The sequence below is a fragment of the Mixophyes fleayi genome, chromosome 4 (genome assembly GCF_038048845.1).
Source record: "Mixophyes fleayi isolate aMixFle1 chromosome 4, aMixFle1.hap1, whole genome shotgun sequence".
Lineage (NCBI taxonomy): Eukaryota > Metazoa > Chordata > Amphibia > Anura > Limnodynastidae > Mixophyes > Mixophyes fleayi.
The window spans coordinates 103,680,452-103,702,317 of NC_134405.1; the positions used below are offsets into that span (position 1 = coordinate 103,680,452).

Below are 21,866 nucleotides of genomic sequence, written 5' to 3' on the forward strand. Positions count from 1 at the left end.
CTTATTTCAGTATTTGTCAGTGTAGAGTTTTCAATGTTCATCAGTGCTTGCTTCCAGAGGGAAGATGTCAATGAGTCAGGTTGTTCACCTAAACTGCTTAGTAATATTTTCACTATTGTGTTTTTATGTCATATCAATGAATAGGTTTTAGGTGGTAGGTCAAAATATCTGTGGCAATCATTGGAATTCAACATGTCTCCACTGTGTACTCTGGAACTCCAGATCTGTCTGCAGCAAACTTGCATCCATTCATGACCTATTCCTCTTCTCTTCTTCCTCTTCTTGCCATTACTGAAACCTGGCTTCTTTCCTCTGACACTGCTTCTGCTGCCGCCATCTCCTATGAGGTTTCTTCTTCACCCACCCTCCTCGATAAGACGATGGACAAGGTTATGAAGTAGACTTCCTACTGTCCCTGATTACATCTTCTGTACCATACCCACTTAATTCTCCATTCCTTTTCCTCCTTTTAAGTCCATACCATATGTCTCTTCTTTCCACTCTACCACTACATTGCTGTCATCTGTCAACCCTAGGGCCCAATTTTCCACATTCCCAGCCTGGCAATGTGGAACAAAGATCACCTGATCTGGGTAAATATTAGAAGGGAGGTGGAGGTTCAGTCTATTGGCTGGATTTTTGCTGAATAATAATTTCTGACTTGATCATTGAAATAGCACAATAACTTGAACACATTTTGGGGGTCTTTGCCTGTTTTTTGGTCAAAAAAAGCTTTTCTCTTGATTGTAGAACCTAAGGGAGCATTCTACTATTACTTGTGCAAATTGCACAAAGACTATATTAACCATTCAGGGAGAACTATTCTATCAACTGTAATGTCCATAACTATCATCACCAATAAATATTGTCTGATGTGATTTAGCATTGTTCCAAAACACAGAGATTTAATAGTAAAATATAACAAAGTATTACCAATTCATAGGCTTGCACACTAGATCCAGTAATAGCTCATCAATCCTGAAGTCTGTGAGGTGAAAGAGAGAGACTGATACTGTTGGTGGGATTTTTATACAGTTTGGTTGAAAAAAACAATGTACCCAAAGATAACTCTAAGATCATTCTTTTTTGGTTCAGGGTTTAATATAGTTCAGTACAATGCAGGTCATAGCTCAGTTCAAACGATGTCCCCAAAGGTTGGGACAACTCACTCCAACAAATGTGTACTTGTCTTGCCTAAGGGAACTGCCAAAAATCAGGTTTAAACGAACCTATTAATAGAGTATTTTTGGGTATTCGTCTTATACTAATAACTTGCGATTGCAACGGTTATCAGATGATACCGGATTCCTGCTGGTAAAATGTGGATTAATAGAAGATCAAACACAATACGTTATGACCTGAACCATAAATATAAATAATGTAGTTTTACCATTGTGTAATAAATCTCTAAATTCCTTTATATGAATAATAAGTGAATTGGAACTTTATTCAAAGGGAACTATTTACAAATGTGAGTGTGAATGTAAGTGTATTTACTGTGTTTTCCTTTGTGTTTGCGTTTTTAGCCTTTGTACGCCAATGTGTACGAATTGTAATCGCACAGGAAACTAGAACAACTGATATTTATTAATTTTAAACAACTTCATCCAATTATTTGACTTCAACACTGTGATGCTACAGATTATCTTACATAGCATCTTTTTGAATTTCTACATTTTCATCTTCAACACTATATGTGGTTAATATAATCCTGGAGGGTTATGTTAAAGATACCAAAATATACACATTAAAGTATTGAATAATATAATGATATTTTTTATTTATTGAGTAAGTCACATCATTCTATACATCTATTATTTACCAATTAGGTTTAACACTTTTATCATTTTTTTTTTCATGTACTATTTTCCTTATGTACCATTTGAAACAAAATATTTTTGATTTGATATTATTTATTCACTCACAAATTATTTTTTTTTGTTAAAAATCAGAAATGGGGGACCATGATGGGCATCAGCTTTGTGAACCTTACATGAGTTATTTTGAATAATGTATATACATACTAGCTGAAGTACCTGGCGTTGCTTGTGCTTAAATCTTCAAGTTATTAAGTTAACAATGAGTTGGATGTAAGTGTCAACATGTTAAAAATAATTAGCTCTTCCAACAGACACATTAGGTGGCTACCCAGTGTCGTTTTTGTTCTTATATTAATTGTTATCCAAATTCATCCAGTGGAAGGCCCAGAACAAGCTCCCCGGATCACAGTTCTGGCCAGCGTATACCAACGGGAAGTCCTACCCCTCGTAGGTCGTCTGGGATCCAGTGTTACCAGTCTGAAGTTTTCGTTCAAATCCATCCAGTGGAAAGCTCAGAACAGGCTCCCTGAGTTAATGTTCTGGCCAGCGTTCACCAACGGGAGGTCTGACTGGGAACTCAACATTGGATCCGAGAAGACATACCAGGGGGTTAAGTATTTTGAAATTTCCTTCCAAATACAAATCCAAATCCATCCAGTGGAAGGCTCAGAACAGGCTCCACGGGTTAATTTCTGGCCAGTGTACACCAACAGAAGGTCCAAATGGGTCCCTTAACCCCTTAATATCTGCATAGGATCCGATTCGGTGCAGGGCTGTGGAAGATATTCACCTTCAAACAATCATATATATATGCGCAATCTGGTATGTTCATTGCAAACTAGATCTCCTATGATAGATGTACTGGTGATGGTCTTATAATTTGCTCTTTTTCACTAGTTTTATTGTAAATATATTTAACAATAATTCCATAATCTTTGGACCTCCCTAAATGTGGTCAAGGTGAACACATTAATTACATGTAATTAGTCTAAGAATGTGGATGCCAATGGTTTCTTATATTATACTGGTGGGTGTGAGAATACCACCCTTAGATGTGATGGCAGTTATCCTCTGTGGGATTCAACTCCCTCGGGTACACCAGAGTATATCCAAAATAAGGCTTTATTATGACAGCACAACACCACAAGACGTTCACAAGATACAGGGTAAATGGTAGCATGTGGTCCTCCAGCAGCATCTTCCAATTAGCACTCCAAAGTTTTATCCTCCCGCAATATTACCACTACCATTTAGCAAGACAGTTACTATGTCGCCCAGCTTGGTATACTGGCTCACACAGAGCCTGTCCTGGTAGGATTTCTGCCAGCGACAATACAATGCCTGCCCAGGGTTCTTTTCGCTGATGTCTTGTACACCAGGATCCTCCAAGCTAGAATCGCTCTCTTGGCATTCTGTTCTCCTTATATTTTTGGCTGTATACACAGGGAGTAGGGTCAAATGTCTCAATCTTCCCCCTTTCAGCAGGGGTCTATCAGTGCATACTTTAACTGTTAGACATACTGTCTCTGTTACCTTGATTATACAATAGAATGGCTTGACTCAATTAGCTATTTAGCTGGATACACTAATCAAAGGGATACAATATAACATCAAGGAATGACACTTCACGCTTGCGTGAAACAACAAGACATTTGACACATTGTATCTGCAACATTACACAATCTGAGTCTGTGATGCATTTTGATACAAGAACATTTATATTGATACATTTTAATTTCCCAATCATACTTCATCCAGTATATTACTGTGGAGGCCCAATTGCATATCATCTACAGGGGTTCTGGTTCTCCAGAAACCCCTCCCCTCTGAACGAACGACACTGTACAGCAGCTGCGGCGCTATCAAAGAAGCGTCCGCGGCAGTGTACAATACAGCACTGCCGCGGACGCTTCTTTGACAACGCCGCGGCTGCTGTCCAATTCAGAATCGCCGCTCTCTCTAATTTTTTTTTTTGGGAGGGGGAAACCCTCCCTTAAAAATCCTGCGTTTGCCCCCTGATCTAGAAGCTCTAACCTAATTATCTCTCAGATTACCTGTTGACCTAATTAACATCTAGCCATCTAGCTATATCAAGTCACTCAGACATTGTTCTGATTACAAGCCAGTTCCAAGCCACACTTCATGACAATGAACATTTGAGACAAATAATAATTACCTTGGCTAACACAAGCAAAAATTACTTCTGCTGTCCTGTTATTTTAACACAATTTGAAAATATTCTTTCTACTTCTAATACTTACAATATTGCAGGTAATAGCAAGGGCAAAATGCACCTAATAACATGAAATAATACACATAATACGCCGATGCTCTGATGTATATACTTAGACTGGGCCAAGGATTAAAAATTACATTAAACTGAGAAACGGGTGATAAATAAAAAGTTCTTGGTCCAGTAGCACCCCGTTTCCTCAAAGTGGTTAAGACACCATTGGAGCACTTATTATATACAATCAGAACTTGGCTAGAAAGGTTTTAGATGAAAAAGTATGCTAGTATTTTTATTTGTCAAGATATAACTAAAATTGGACATACACATATATTTAAGTAAGAATGAGATACCCAATATGGATGGCTTCCTCTAATTTATCACATAATATCTAAAATATATTTTGAACAAACTGAAATATAAATGTGATTCTGCTCTAAAAAAATGATTTTCTGGTTGCCCTGCTGTTTTTTAGAAAGCCAGTTCTATTTAAAATATCATAGCAATATATTTAGAAAAGGAAAAATGTTTTTAAGGAGCAGTCATAACAACTTTTTGCATTGGGGTGCCACTTGCAGGTTTGGTCATAGAACGTGTCACTTTTTACGACAAATAAACATTTAATACCTTCTTTATTCACTAAATATTTAGCTTCAACAGTTACATCAATTGTGAAAGCAATTTAGAATTTTGTATATTGCAATGTCTTTGCGGCATTCCATATGCCAGCTACACTAAACAAAAAGGAGGAAGGAATAATTCAAAAATCATAGGAGGGATATCAAAAATAAGAGTGAGCCCACACAATTTATTGAGACCTTACAATCGTTAGCCTTAATAGGTGTTCCAAACATACTTGAACGAAATAGATTATCTACACATATAGACACGTTTGTTGCAGTTTTTTTTAATGTTTTAAGTACACATTTGTTCACATTTTAAATTGTAGATGCATTCACCAGACACTGAATTCAAAATGTTATTGATTTTTTTTTTTTTTAATGTGTTATATGTATGTATACACTTGGTCTCCACTTTATATACTACACCTGTTGTTAATGAAAATTTCTAATCAGCCAATCATGTGGCAGAAACTCTGTGCATAAAAGCATGCAGACATGGTCAAGAGGTTCATACCAAACACCACAATGGGAAAGAATTGTGGCTTTGTCTGTGGAATGATTGTTTGTGCCAGACAGGGTTTTTTGACTATCTAAGGAACTGTTGATCTCTTGGAATTTTCACGCACAACAGTACCTAAATTTTGTAGAGAATGGTGCGTAAAAAAAAAACAGCCAGTGAGCATAGTTCTGGAGGTGAAAATGCCTTGTTAATGAGAGGTAAAAAGAGAATGGCCAGACTGGTTCAAGCTGACAGGAAAGCGACAGTAACTCAAATAACCATATGTTACAACAATGGCCTGCAGAAAAGCATCTTTAAATGCACGATATGTTGAAACCCTGTAGTGGATGGGCTATTGCAGCAGAAGGCCACACTGGGTTCCAATGCTGTCGAAGAACAGGAAACTGAGGCTACAGTGGGCACAGGCTCACCAAAACTGGTCAGTTGAAGAGTGGAAAAATGTTGCCTGGTCTCATAAATCTCAATATCTGCTGCAACATAAATAGTATGGTCAAAATTTGGTGTATACAACATGAATTCATGTATCCATCCTGCCTTGTGTCAATGGTGCGGATTGGGGATCTAATGGCGTGGGGAATGTTTTCTTGGCACATAATTAGCATTGTCTAAATCTCACAGCCTACCTGAGTATTGTGGTGGACAATGTGCATCTGTGTCTCCTTCTCTCCCTATGTTTTATGTCACTGTGTGTACTGCAAGGAGCATGGAGAAAGAGAATTGTCTGAAAAGGTCATATAGAAGATTGTAGCCCAGCATGGACAATATTAAGGCTAGAAATCATTTTTCAGAGACCTTGATGTTTCTGATTCCATCGTACATAATGTTGTTTGGAAGTTTAAGGCCAATGACAATGTAGCTAACCTTCCTGGACAAGGCTGCAAGAAAAAATATTGATAGAATATTGCAGATCAGGATTGTTTGGTGGAGAAAGGACCTTTATCTACTGCCAAAGAGAGTCAAACTGACCACAAGGTCCCACATTTTCAACTCTCCCCATCTGTCACCAACCCAATTAAAGTAGATTATATAGTAGGAATCCTAAGAGGGCCCCACTGTTGAGAGAGACACATATGAAAACCGTTTACCAAAACAGACCTGAACAAGACAAATTCCTTCTAGGAGAAAGTCCTGTGAACAGATGAGACCACATTTAGTGCTTTTTGGTAAAGCAAATCACCCCTATGTTTAAAAAGAACATCTTCTCTACTGTCGAACATGGAGAAGGTTCAGTGATTTATTTTTTGGGGAGGTTGCTGTGGTGCATCCGACACTGGATGACTTAAAAGTCATTGGAGATTGTGGCTGTTTTGAAGTGCAACGTTAAACCCAGTGCGAGAAAGCTTGGTTTCTCTGGGAGATCATGGGTATTCAAACAGAACAATGATCCCAAACGCTTAAAAAGCACCTAGGAATGGTTCAAGACAAGACGCTGGACTGTTCTGAAGTTGCCATTCTCATCCTCATCATTTGTTTGTATAGTGTTTCAGATTCCTCAGCAGCTGATATAGTAGTACAGATACAACATACATTAAAACAATAAACACAATAACATGAACATAGGAATAGAGCAGATTAATAAATGAATAGATGTGATTAACAGAACAAATAGCAGGCATGCAGAAAATATTCAGCATAAGATGTGACTGGGACAAACGAGAACATCAGAGTGCGAACATACATGACACATCTGGTAGAGGACCCTGCATGTGAGAGCTTACATTCTAGAAGGAGGGGTAATGAGAAACAATAGTGGATGTAAGAACCTTAAGCTTCGCAGTCCAGATGGGAAATAGAATTGGAAGCTAAACAGTCAATTGGGTGGGTTGAAGTAGATATGAATATTGGGCAGGGAGGATGGGGAACAAGAGAGGAGAGTTAGGAGAGGAACATAGGACAGTGGGGAAAGACATGAAAAGCAGCCAGTATAGATTGGGTAGAAGTAGTTGGTAGTATTGTTGAACAACATAGTAATGCAGTTTAATAGCAAAGTGGACATACCAAGAAAAAAAATGAGACAAGGTTTGCAAGTGGTTCACTAAATCAGCAGTGAGTTTATCCACGCTGACAGGTCAGTGGGGAGTGTCCAGATAGTGTACAAGGCAGGTCTTTGAGGTGGAGAGTAACTGGACTCGCTGGACCGTGATAGATAGATTTTGTCGACCTGTAGCAGTGATATCAGGTAGAGTGTTCTCCTTCTTATCTCATGTTTAACTCTGCTGTAACTCTGATTTATACTATATCAATCTTGACACGCTTGTAACAAAACACATTAGCTAAGCAGCCAAAACACACTGATTATGTATGGGCAACAGACACATGTGATCAGTGACTTCAATCAAGGACAATAACCTCTCACAACAAAGGCTGTCAATAAGTCTTAAACAGTGAAAGAACAGCATACCATGTATTAGCAAAATAGCACTTTCTAAATTCAGTGCAGATACTGCAGACAAGGTATGGATTTACCTGTTGATGAAAGAAAGAATGAAGAATTTAGTCCCTTCTCATACCTGATGTAGAAATAAAGTTTTAACAAAACGCACTTTGAACAAAGCACATCAGCTAAGCAGCCGATATGCAATGATTCCAGATAAAAAGTCCATAGAAGAACTATGGAGAGATCAGAAAACAGCAGCTGGGAGAATGCAGCTACAAATCTGGGAGGACCGGAGCAGTTTGCACAAGAAAAGTGGAGCAGACTGACAGTACTGAGGTGTAGGAAGCTCATCCATGGCTATAGGAAGCGGATGTTTGCAGTTATTTTGACCAAAGGCTGCTCTACCAAGTCTAAGGTGTCCATTTTCTCAATGCCATTACTTTACATACTGGTAGGTTAATTGGCTGCTAACAAATTGACCCTAGTCTGTGTATCTGTCTGTCTGTGTGTCTGTGTGTGTGTGTGTGTGTTTGGGAATTTAGACTGTAAGCCCCAATGGGGCGGGGACTGATGTGACTGAGTTCTCCGTACAGCGCTGGGGAATTAGTGGCGCTATATAAATAAATGGTGATAATAATTAATCACTCCTTCATGATATTTTGAGGGTGGCAGCATTCCAAATTCCAGTTGTTTTTTGGGTTGATAAAGAATCGAAGAAAGTAGAAGGCATCCAGGGGTGATATAGCATGAGATACAGCAAAAACATGTACCCAAAACGGCTCCTGATGAAGTCTGTTTTACAGACGAAACGCGTTGAGTATTTACTGTTACACTACCATCGCTGATCAGATAGGCTTGTCATCTACTTTTGGATGTGTAAGTTACTACTGTTTTTAATAAACATGAATTTTTTTGGATACTACATCTGTGTACTTCTGTGTATTGAGGTAGCCAATTGGATAATCAATGGTGGCTAAAGATTGATTACATCCTCACAGTCTACAGGATAATCCTACAGATAAGCCATTAAACTTTTGGCTTCTGGTACGCATACATCTTCATTGGTGTGACCTGTTTGTCTATATATCTTCTTGAACGTCATTTGGCCTTGTGTGATCTTCCACCCTATGAGCTATACATATCTACTCTAGATATTGTTGATATCCACATGGTGGGAAGCTCTGGCTCACTCATTTCTGGTGGTTTGGTTCCTTTTTTTTGATTTTCTACTTGGCTCCATTAACTTGCCATACTACACTATTGTGCGCCTCCTCTCATTTACTTTTAGATATATATATATATATATATATAGTAAAATAATATATATAAATAAAAATATATCTACTATATAAATGCCTAGTGGCGGGTGTGTAAAAAAAACAAAAAACAACCAAGCTGCAGCGCCACCTGCTGGGCAGAGTTATACACTGACCTATATATTTTGTCGAAGAAGAAGTGACAATTGGGAGTGGTTGGTGGTTGCCGGGGGTGACAGTGGGGAGTTTTTAACACCTTAAGTAGCTTGATGAAGGATGTGGCGATGAAGATGAAGGATGAGGTGATGGAAAAAAATGATGAGGTGGTGACGTGGGCAAAACCACGTTAAAAAAGGGCGCTTGCGTCGGGAAGTAACGCTCTTCCCCTGAGGAGGCCTGAGCTAGGCCCAAATGCATGACAAGAACCTTTTTAACACCTTAAGTAGCTTGATTTGACTAGAATGCATGAGTATCATGCACGGGTTAACTTGTATGTGTGTATATATATATATATATATATATATATATATATATATATATATATATATATAAAGTTAAAATACAAGTTAAAGGGATGGGGAGGGAGCAGTTCTACGGAGTATTGCTATGTGGATGGGCACATTGCTATTTTCACTCTGCAATAGGATTTATATTTTGCACCAGAACCCATGAGACACTATACTTGCAGCACTTGACATGACAGCAATATACCTTTAATCTAATTTGCCAGGAGAAACATTTTATAGAAAGTGACAAGCCTGTAAATGTGTTCAAACTCCACATGCATCTATATACAAGTCAACCACAATCACACAGGTACATTATCTACACTGCTCCAGCTTTCACTCTGTGTAATCTAAGCCAGCAGATCTCCTGATCACATCTCAGAACAGTAACTGAATCATTCATGCAAAAAGACCCACAAGCCAAGGTCCGTAGCCGACAAAATAACATCTGCCTATCCAGCAGTGTAGCAGAAACCTCTTTGCAGGTACATTGTGATACGGTATGATCTATATAATACTACAAGCACAATAAATTGAATTTTTCTTGTCATTTGACTTTTTAAAAATTAATTGTACCTGTCCATTCAGTTCATGTTCAGTCACAATGAATTCTGTTCAGTCATAGTAAATCTTGCTGTGTTCTGCATTGTTTGCATTGTAATATTGTGAAACTCTTTATTGTGATTGAGATCAGGGGCGGATCCAGACTATTGCTATACCCCGGGCGATTTTAGGGGGGGGGGGGGATTTAGGCCCCGCCCCCTTTCTAATTTCTAAGGCTGCCGGCGGCTGCACAGTATGTGCAGGTCTGCTCGGCAGTGACAGTGTGCTGCCCCGCTGCTCTGATTGTGTTTAAAACACAATCGGAGCAGCCGGGCAGCACACTGTCACTGCTGAACGGACCTGCACAGTGTGCAGCCGCCGGCAGCAAGCCCCTGCTAGGGGGGGCGATTGCCCCGATCGCCCCCCCCTGGATCCGCCACTGATTGAGATCCAGAAGATCTCCATGCTCTCCAATTCTATCCGACAAAGCCTTAAAGGATATATATTTTTGCTTTCAACTTGTTTGTTACTCTCCTCTCCATATATATAATTGTAATGTATTGCTTTAGAGCAGACTTGGCATTATTGAACCATCACTATCTTGCACATCATCATGTGGATCCTTAAAACCGCTTAACATGTAGGACAATTTGTTAATATTTTTGTTCACCTGTTTGTACAACAGAAACAATTTACTTTTTACCTATGTCACCAAGTACCTTGGGGAGTATTGTAACGGTTTGATACAAATACATGTTTTGCATATGTCATAAGCTAATCAAATGGGATGTAGTCAAAAATGTTGACAGTCATAATGTCTACAGGTTAGTAATGCCTAGACATTCAAAATGTCGACATACATAATGTCTACACATTCAATTGTGGACAGGGTTGTAAAGCTGACATTCAAAATATCAACATAAATAAACAGGTGTAAAGGATGAAAATTTCAATAAATGTAAGAAAAAAAATGGTATGTCCCCCTCCCCCCTTCCCACACAGCTTAACCAACACCTAGTGCTGAGAGCCTAGGCTGGTGCTAGCAAAATTGGGGGGACAAAAAAGCAGTACTATGGTTAGTTAAGCTGTTGGAAAGGGGGGGGGGGGCACATTGTTTACATCTGTTTATGTATGTTGACAATTCGAATGTTTACTTTACAACCCTGTCCACATTTTACATGTCAACATTTCAATTCCATCAAACAAATGTGTCACTGTTGTAGATTGTGCAGCATAAAATAGATTTTCTATTTCAGACAACCCTAGTCCAATCAGATCTGGATCAGATTGGAAAGTCTGGTCTATGTGCCCGGAATTATTGGCTTATCAGAGAACAGGAAGTACGGTCTCCCTTTTTGTTCCCCTTATGCGGCCCAATTGCAAAATGTCTGAATAAGTTCAGTCTAACGCTGCACAGACTGATCATGTTGTTTGGTGATCAAGCCACACAAACAGATCTTCCAGCATAACCTCCACCTCCTTTACGATCACAATCAGAAAAGTGTTTGCTAGTTGCAGCGAGAGGGAAAGTATTATATTATGTACTAGTATATGCATGCAAGTGCGTATACTAATAATTTTTCATTTTCTTTAGTATTTTTAACACCTTTCCATTTATATATATACCTCCTGTGTTAACTACACATGAAAGCTGCCATCATATCTATAATTAGAATCTTTTCAAAATACATTCTTAACTGAAATTTCCACTTTTACAGTTTGCAGACAAGTTCCAGGAAGTTAAAGATGCCGCAAAGTTGGCAAGAGACCGATCGCAAGAAAAAATGGAGACTTCCAGTAACCACTCCCAAGTACGTTTTTCTACTTCTATCCAGACAATACTGATATGTAATTTAGGTTCATTGAACAATCATTGTGTTTTACAAGACATCATTTTCATAAGCATTAGGGAGCAAGGGCATAAAATTGTCATATACATTCTATTTATGTATAGTAAAAATAAAATGCATACACATATGTAGACCATGTAAAGCCGAAACAAGCTACAGGACAGCCGGAGAAATAAATTCAGCGCCAGTCACAGAATGTTGAAGTCACTTGAAGCATTTCCATAGATTTTCAATAAAATCTCTAGTCCGTGCCTAATTGCTGTTGTTATTGCTTAACCCGGGGGCAAAAGAAAGCTTGTGTGTATTTATAAAACAGTATGTGCATGTAATCAGGGCTCTGCTTAATGTCTGACCTCTCCAGCAGTGAAAGTTGTACAGATTAAACATTAGCTGTACAAGGCTGGACAGATTTTCCTGCTGATAATGTATGCTATGTACAGATGTAGCAGATGTTAAATTGTCTTGTAACGCTGGGAGAATTTGCTTCCATTGCACAGCCCATGCTACACGACTTTCTCCAGGTTTACTTTCAATACCATGGCTAACAGTGTTTTGCTGTTTTGAATCACTATAACTACATGAAGTCGCATGGAGAACCACCGTTTACAGTGAATGACAGATAGTGGGCACAATTTGTTTTGTGGCTCCCCTCCCAATAGAGGCACCAACCCTGCACTGTCGGTTTTTACTATGCAAGTTGGTTTTTACTATGGAAAGTGGGATACGAGCTTATGTTCTCCATTTTTATAGTTGAAACCAAACCAGGCTGTCTAGCATTGGGGCTGGTTGAGGATTTGGCACACTATCTGTCTGTTTTCTAATTGGTTTTTTTTTATTACACAGTGTATAATCTGTTGTCTCAGCTGAGGTAACTGTCAATCACTTTCAGTTCTCTGCTGTTCGGTCAAGGTTTTTTTTTTTTACCAGCAAGTGATTGACAGTTACCCCTGCTCAGACCGCAGATGTTGCTTATTCAGTAATGTAAGCCGGTAATTTGTTTCACAAAGAATGCGTGCACTGCATACTTTTCATTCACCTGTCATGCGTTGTAATGTTGTTCTCTCAAGGTGCCATCCGGTGGCAGGGAAATGTATTGTGGAGAATTTCAATTCCACACTTTGGGGAACACACTTGACACAATGTACAGTAATGTTTTTTCTTAAAGTAGCACCACATGAAATATTACAAAATCAGCAGCATTTGCGAAGTTGACACATGCTACATATGTAGATAGTTTACCAAGAAAATAAAATCAAACTCTATACCAAGCAAATGGTAATGGCAGACTGTTTTTAGTTACATTTTAAAATGTTGCTGTAGCAATAAGGCACACCAGTACCTTATCTGCTTCACAAAACAGATCTGCTGCTCATATGTTTGTAGTAATATATGTGTTTGTGCATAATAGGAACTGGAGGCACTAATGTGTGGCATATTAGGAACTGGGGGCACTATTGTGTAGTATAATAGAAACTGGAGGCAGAGAGAGTACAAGGTTTTGCGACACCCTAGTCAAAACTCCTCCTTCTACCAATATCCACTTCCAAGCCCCTATGACATGCTTGGCTGTTGGAAAATAAAAATAATAGCTATTAACTCCTTATGGCTATCTGGCAAAGCTAGAGTCCAGATGCAATGATGTCTGATGCAGAATGCTTTCCAGGGGGATGTTCAAATTTTAGATTTTGCAACAAAGTAAAAAAAAAACTGCCCATCTGCCCACCAGCGTTTGTATCTCATAGCACACTGCCCTCCAGCTTTTCCTTCACATGCCCCCTTGTTTATGGTCCTGGTAGATGCTTACTAGGGATGTGCACCGGCCACTTTTGGTGTCTCGTGTTTTGTGTTTTGGATTCGGATTTGCTTGAGGTTTTGGGTTTGGATTTGTTTCGCAAAACACCTGACGAAAGGTTTTGGTTCGAATTTAAGGTTTTGGATTTGGATTTATTTTGAAAAAAACATAAAGTGTTAAAACTGCAGGGTTTTGGGTGGAGTGTGCACTGGAAAGCTAAATATTAAAATATATAAATAAATATAAACATAGATATATAAAGTTTTAATGTGTTTTTTTCTGCTGAAGTGTGTGTAGTATACTAAAGTGGAGTAGATATATAATATAATAATGTGTACATGAAATTACTGTGGCAGAAGTTGGTGCTTCAGTGTTAGGATAGATGGAGGTGGCTATAAGTGTCTGAGGATAAGAGTTTTTGTAGGTATGTGTGCTAATGGTGTTGAGGGTGAGATAGTGAGATAAAGTGGTATTATAAGAGCATTTGGTTTAGAAAGCTTCAGTAGTTTGAATTGCGTAATTGAGACATATGTCCTAATATGAGCATGTCATGAAAAGTTTTTTTTTTTTTTTTTTTTCTTAAAAAAAAAATTGTTTGTTCTAGACCTCTGTTTCCTTATTTTCATGGGAACACAATAGGTCAAATGTTTGTCAACTTCATGATTTTGTGTAATAAAATAATTTACCATAAAATTTGCCTAAATGTAAATATCAAAAGGTTGAGAATGCCTTGAGGTATTCACAAATATAAATAAGCAAAAGTTACATATTTTGCAGTCCAATATTTATCATTGGATGTGTTATGGAGTATATAGCAGTTTTCCTCCATGTCGCTCCCATTATCCGCTCTGTTTAGGTTGTAGTGTCGTACTGTAGGATTTGTAGAAAAGGAATATACCATACTTGCCAACCTTTTAAAACTTCATTCTGGGAGATCCCAGGCAGGGGGCATGGTTGGAGGGCGGGAGGGGCGGGGCACGGTGAATCGCGTCAGTTTGGACCCACCCCCCACGACAAAATGCCGTTTTTGTCGTGGGGGGGAATGAAGCGATTAACCACGAATCGCATCATTTTGACAGCAAGTTGCCGTTTACGGGATACTTGTCTGCTCTCACAGGAGTCCGTGAGACCTACCCGAACTTCGAGAGTCTTCCGGACTATACATATGTGTGTGTATACTGTATGTATAAATGTGTGTGTGTGTGTGTGTATGTATATATATATATATATATATATATATATATATATATATATATATATATATATATATATATATATTTTTTTTTTTAAATTTTTTTTAAATGTCTATTTTCATACAGGAGAACATCAACCTTATTTCTCTCTGTGACTTCTTTGTACATTATCCAAACAGATGTCATTCATTCCTATTGTATTTTCAAGCATTTCTTCATATTTATATTCAAATGCACCGCAAAATATATGCCGTTCCCATGCTGTTTCACTTAAACATTTTGTAGCCTGTGGCATACATGTTTCTTTCATGTAATTGCTGCAATCTCTCTTCTGTATCAGAGTATAGTACTTCCAGAGAGCCCTTGTGGATTACTGGTGTTAATGCTTTGTTAGAAATATTGTTTATGAAAATGTACCTGTAATTAACAGCATTACTAATTAAATATATCTGCTGACTAAACTGACTGTTCATAGACAAATAGCGCACATTGCCTTGTCCTATTTGTCACAAGTTTCTTCAGTCCCTTGTAGTGATAACCTGTATGTTAGATGTAGTGGAACAATTATCATATCTGGTGGTCCAGACAAGAAAGTAACACACATGAATTTCTAGGACTCTAAGGAATTGCCTGCTTGTTTACGAACTTCAAAACACATCCGTGAACTGTAAGAAAAATGCTAATAAAACAGACTTGTTCTGTTGTAAAAGCATTGTTAGTTTTTACATTTTTTTAGTACCTTGCTCTGCCCTACCAACGAAGAGGGCGGAGCCATCAGGCGTCGAGGCCCACCAGGGAATACCTCGGTGGTAAAACGCATATTGTAAAACAAATATTGTATTGGGATAAATTTTCTGTAGCGTCTACCCAGCCTTACCAGTTATTTCCTGCAGAAAGTATATCACTGAGGCTGTCTGCAATGTCCTATAATTGAAGTGCTGATAGGAAGTGAGCGGAGTAGGAAATGATTGCACATTATGATCACAATTTTATCTCAAATATGTTCAGTTCTGAAAAGCTCATGAAATGTGTACATATATAGCTATACTATATTTAGAAGCTATTTAGTAGGCTATAAATAAACCTATTTTAGGTTTAGTGGTCCTTTAAATCCGATTGATGTAAAATGCTTTGTGTTTGTTTTTCTAATCTAGTTTTTTTTTTGGCCCAATGAGTTTTTTATTTTTATTTTGTTTTTATTTATTTTAATCCAGCATAACCCATTTCACTAGATTTATGTAATTGTTTATTGTTTGCACTGTATATGAGGTAAAAGATCGGAAGAGAGCCATATTTGTATACTTCCTAGTATGCTATTGTCAGGGATTTACAACCTGTGCACTGTATAATAGACCTAGTCCCACATTATGACAGGTATGTAAAAGCTTGGCTTCAAGATTTCTCTGAATGTGCCGAATCAGAAGTCATACTCCAGTAGCGTCCTTATTAACACAGCTTGGTAAAACGACATGAACGCTTGCAAATCCTCCTGTAATTCTATCACGTTCAGAGCTTACATACTGACAGCCAAGAATTTCTCTAATGGCAGATGCCTGCCCCTGATATCTCAAAGTATCAGTGATGCTGTCTTCATCATGTGTTTTTGAGATACAACAGACAATTCTCTATCTGGAAACTTATAATTTATTGTTGTTGTGGAGATATAACACAGGAGGATTTTATAGGAGGTAATGATGGAGTTTATCTACTAGGCATTCCATGAAGAATCTCATGTGGACCTAATCCAATATACTTGATGTTGATCTGGTACTCACGTGGGCATTAGTTACTGAATCTGGCCCTTTTAGTTTATATTTGACATTCATTGTCTCCTGGCTGGGGAATTTCCATTAGGGTAATGTTTGAACTTCTCCAATGTTACTATATTGGCCCTGTACAGGTGAGAAGTTGACATTTTTAGGGGACAAGATAACCTCTGGGATCTGTGCTCCTCTATAGGTGCAACAATAGGTGGATATGGTAGGTAACCCATATGTGGGTGTTTTTGACAAACGGAAGGGGTAAAAGCTGTTCAAAACCAGTATATTGTCCTGGGGCTCCATGGGATTCTTTGTCAGAATCCTGAAAGTCAGTCTTTCTAAATGTTCTGAATTTAAGGAAACTTATTTTCCCCTTTTAATGAGCTTGTTTCCTTTCCACACTGTGTACACACACTTCCTGCTGGTGTACTAGAGGACTAATACCTGCCCGATATGAACATAATTTACATGGAACACTTATACAGGAAAAATTTATGTTCTTTTTAAAATGGGAAACCACCTAGTGAACAATTCTCAAATGTTGGATTGTATAAATGTACAGTACAAAAATCTATGCTCTGTCACCCATAAAGTAGAATTTATTCAGTCCTTTTGTGTATAAATTTGAAATATTGTCACTCTGGCATAGATCAGAGATGTCGTAACTTAGCCGCCATAGGGAAATATATTAGTAACTTTCACTGGTGATGTCTGAGGTTGATAAAAATGTCTTTCAAAGCTGTTTATACATATAACTCTTGCATCACATTTGTCCTGTCAATCTATCCATTATCCATCAAACTCCATACAGTTACATTAGCACTGATCAAAAATGTGTTCCTTTTGACTTTTCATAGTAATTGGTGATATATTTTTAGGAATCAGGGCACGAAACTCCATCCTCTACTCGAGCATCAAGTGTGAATGGGACAGATGATGAAAAGGCCTACCATGGACCACCCCATGACTCTGAACTGAAGATTGAGAATGATAAACTAAAAACTGCCCTTGCACAAAGGTAATTTGGGAGGGAGGGTTGAGCTTAAAAATGATTCTGTGCTGAATATTGGTTTTATTCACATTTAATTTAGTCCTGTTCTAAGATGCACTCATAATTTCCTGTTCTGTTGAGAAAGGGATAGACAGTCACATTCCTTCATAGCGCTAGTTAATTTACATTGGTAGGAATGCTATCTGCCAGGAATATCTTGACCTCTTCTAACCATTTGGCTGTTGGAAATTATGGCGGCACAAATCAAGTACTACTGCTTTGGGAGGATGGCGTGAATAGTCTTCAGTGGATGCTGGTGGTGAGACTTGTTAGGGGTCTCTGTTTTCTGGAAAACTATAGATGATCAGATGGTGTTGTGTGGTGGTAGGTGGTCAAAGGCTACTGTGTGTTAAAATGGTGCTGATTATTGGTGAAAGTATGCAAGTCAAAAGATGCAAATTACTGGCCAATTGAGTGATGCATTACCTTCTGTTCAAAATGTACTGGTTATTGTTAAAATATATGGTGGTGTCATAAATTGTGAAAATGGGTTCTGTACAATGTAAATAGACTGTGGTCTCTCCTTTTTGTACAGCAGGTAGTAAACCTATACTGTGATCTAATGGCAAGACCATGTTCGTTAGGTAGAGTCCTGTGTCTACAGTATGGCTAAACACAATTCTTTTACAATGATGTTCAGTGGTCATGTCATTAATCACTATGCTGAACTAACATAGACTTTTGGGAGAATGAGCACAGGCCATGATCACATCATTCAACACTTTTCACTGATTAAAAACAAATTAGTATTTGCTTTAATTCATTAACCACATTTTACTACCCCCAAAATCTGCTGCCTTAGGCAGATGCCTCAATCTGCCTGACTATAGTCTCTTTATCAGAGCTTTAAGATGACCTGAATTTTTAGTCTAATTCTGTAAGTTAAAGGTACCGGCTGCCCTTGCAGTCTTATACATATTCTGCCAGGTTTCTAGTTGGATTCAGTTATAAATAGAACTGTGATGCATTATCTAGAGCCTTTGGCTATTGCCCCTTAAATCTGAGAAGGACATGGCCACCATTTGTCCAGAAGGCAAAATGCACTATGGTTTATCCCATGGGCAGAAGCTTGATCAGCATTTCTCTGGGAAGTCACAGTAAATTAAGGTGACTTTGCTCACTGCTCACATATGAGGAATAACAGAAAAGCCGCAAGGAATTATTTATTCCTGGCACAGTACAAATCATTGTCTTCAGCTGTCTTGACTCGCTCTCTAGAAATCGCTCTAGGAATCTGACATCATTTTTATACACCAAGGAAAAAATCTTTATTAAATTGTTGACATTTGCAACAGAAAACATTATAGCCCCTGCCTCACAGCTACTAAAATATCCAGCTCCAAGGTACGTATGGAAAAAGTCAGAGTATGTGTTTTGAATTGCCTAATTATTTTGCTGTAGTTTATTCATACAGTCTTGCGAATATTTCATGCCATAATTCCCTATTATATAAAACATTTCTGAAATTTGCTTTGTTTTATATTCATAGTATATCTAACACGAAGACCTCGCAATTCTTACCACCTATAATCAGATGGATTACATAGTTTTACATATAGAGAGACTCTTTAGCAACATTGGCCTCCAAATTTTTTTTCTGAAGAAACATTAAAGTGAAAATGTATCTTACTCATTTAAAAGTAGTGTATGTATTATATACTGTATAAATAAATACTTCCTAATGGTACGCAGAGTTATATATTGACCCAGGACATGCTGACATAATAAAGGAGGAGACTGCTAATGAGGAAACTTAGTTTGAAGCTGGTTTCATGAGACTACTGCCTAAGGCCTTATACCCACCGGTGTTTTGCATTAACAAATAAAATCATAGCAGAAGAAGTTCCACCACTATGGTTTACAGTATTGAACACACTCCTCTTGAAATTACATATTTGCATGTACAAGATCTCTATAATTTATTGTAATTATTATCATTATTGTTGTAATTTTTGTTATTATTGTTGTTGTTGTAATTTGTTGTTTTTATTATTATTATTGCAAGAGATAAGCCCCTCTGGCTACTCCCTGATTTAATATCTTCTCATATATTCCAATAGTCATACAATATATTCCCTCTATTTTTTCAGGGAACTGCTCTTGTACCCCTTTATCTGTCACAAACCGCCCTCTACGCACTCGTGACTTGGAAGCTACTGTAAGGGAACATACAGGATTTCAGCCCAAATCTCACACTCGCCTCTTTCTCTAAGGCTACAGATTTACTGGTCCCCTTCCCAACACAGACACCTGTTTCCACACCTCTCCGCCCCAACTGCCACCTGCTACGTATAAGGCCCATAGCATACCTATGACTCAATTTTCCAATTGTGTACACTCTGTGCTCTGGTAGCTAAACAGTTAACTCTTCACACTAAAGAGTTAACCCCAGTCAAGCAATCTCTCTTCTAAACAAGCAATGGATTTGTTTAGAGCAATAAGGACAGAACTATTTAATTGTTAGATATAATATACAAAAGGTACAATGCTTACAGATAATAAAAAAAACAATTAGATAAAGATTTGACATACAAATAAAAAATTGCAAACAGTTATAAAAACAAATGGGATGAAAGTACAGAGTATAACTTATACTACATATAATAATCTGTATGCCTGGAGGTAGGCAGAAAAGATGGACAGTCCTTTAATTGGATTGATCCCCAAGAAATAGAAATTTGTTGTTACTAATTTCATCTTTTTAAAGACACCTTTACGCCCACAGGGAAGTTGTGGTCTAATCACCATTTGCATGTTGCCTTATTTACTACCCAATTCTACTGCGTAACCTCAATTTTCTGTGGAGTATCACACAGACCCAATGTTATTATTAATAGATCCCCTGTGAATTTACCCATCTATTGATACCAAAGAAGCCTAGGTACATGGTATCAGTTGAGCTTATACTCATTCCCTTAACTTCTCGTTGTGGCAGAATTTTTAATTTGACATATGAGCTGCCCCCTTCATCATGCTATTGAGGAATATGTGGTTGATCACTACTTTTATTGGTTTTAAGTGGCATATTTGAAATGGAATTATTTTTGTCTATATAAAATATAGCCAAATATAGCCAAGTCAGCATGTGGTCTCCTTGAGCCAGACACCATGCTGAATTGTTCCTAAAAGTCTATTCAGGTGTCAAAACTCCATCCTAGGCAAGGATATAGCTCACCACAGGGGCCTTTGAAGCTGCTACAGGTGTCACTGCTATCTTCTAACACTGGGATGTGCAGAGCCACCGAATACACACACAACAGACTCCCTGACTTCACATTTTACACTGTAGTAGCTCAATTTATCAATGGATTCATTTGATATACCATATTTACACTGCAGTTAGGATTTAGGCCTTATTACCCACAATTATGTGATGGGTTTTAACCCTTATAAAATTACTGTAAATTCTCTATGTTCACGACAATTATTATAATTATTTAACATTTTGTGTTCCCCACAATTGTTTTTTACCTTACTAGTAGAGACCTTGAGGAGTTACATGAGAGTCCAATAGGTCCCCATTATTGTAAGTATTGGATCTAATCCAAATTGGATCTAATGATAACTATTACAGCAGTTATTATTGGATGCGTTTTGCATGGATCTAGTAGCATTGCTTTTCAATCGAGGTTTTTCCCATGACTTTTGGACCGTGCATGGGTCACAGGAACGTCTTATTAAAAATGCGGAAGTTCAAAACACATAGTAATTTAACACATAACATTCACTTTGCAATGATTGAGCTTCTGAATGGTTCCAAGTCTCAACCATGTACCTCCAGTCTATCATTGACAGCGTAGGCCTGGACTTAGAGGTGATCACAGCAGTTTGTGACCACTGTTTGTGCTGCTATTTATAAATTGTGGCGCAGCATAAAAGCTTTACCATTGCACTATTTTAGAAATGTATTTTCTACACCAAGGGAAGACAAAGGAGGAGTAAACACAGTACTTTCAGGAACACACATCACCTCATTGCTTCATTTTGCTGATATAATGAGATTTCAGAATCCCAGCACCAATAGTTACCATATTTCAAATCTAGTTGAAATGAAGGTGTAACATGACCTAGATGAAAGCTATCATGACAAAACGCTCCATTATGCTGAGCTGTGCACTGTAGGTATTTCATTGTCCAGGGAAAAGATACAGGGAGAATTGATACATTTTCTAATGTGGATAATTATGATTATTCTAACCACAAACACCTTTTTAACACTTTTAAATCTCTTCTCAACCCTACCACCCGTAACTCTCCAACTGTTATTAGTGCACAGGATTTTGCTTCCTACTTAAAGCCAGGATTGATAAGATTCGACTTGAAATAGAATCATCTTCCTCGACAA

At 37.9% G+C, this 21,866-nt stretch overlaps 1 protein-coding gene across 1 annotated transcript in view; it reads left to right on the forward strand.

Annotated features, from left to right (window-relative positions):
* Window positions 1-21,866, forward strand: part of HOMER2 (homer scaffold protein 2) — a 139,660-nt gene that overhangs the window by 97,631 nt on the left and 20,163 nt on the right. The window contains exons 4-5 of the mRNA XM_075205923.1: window positions 11,594-11,686; window positions 17,349-17,488. Coding sequence (XP_075062024.1) covers window positions 11,594-11,686; window positions 17,349-17,488 — 233 coding nt within the window. The remainder of the gene's footprint in view (window positions 1-11,593; window positions 11,687-17,348; window positions 17,489-21,866) is intronic.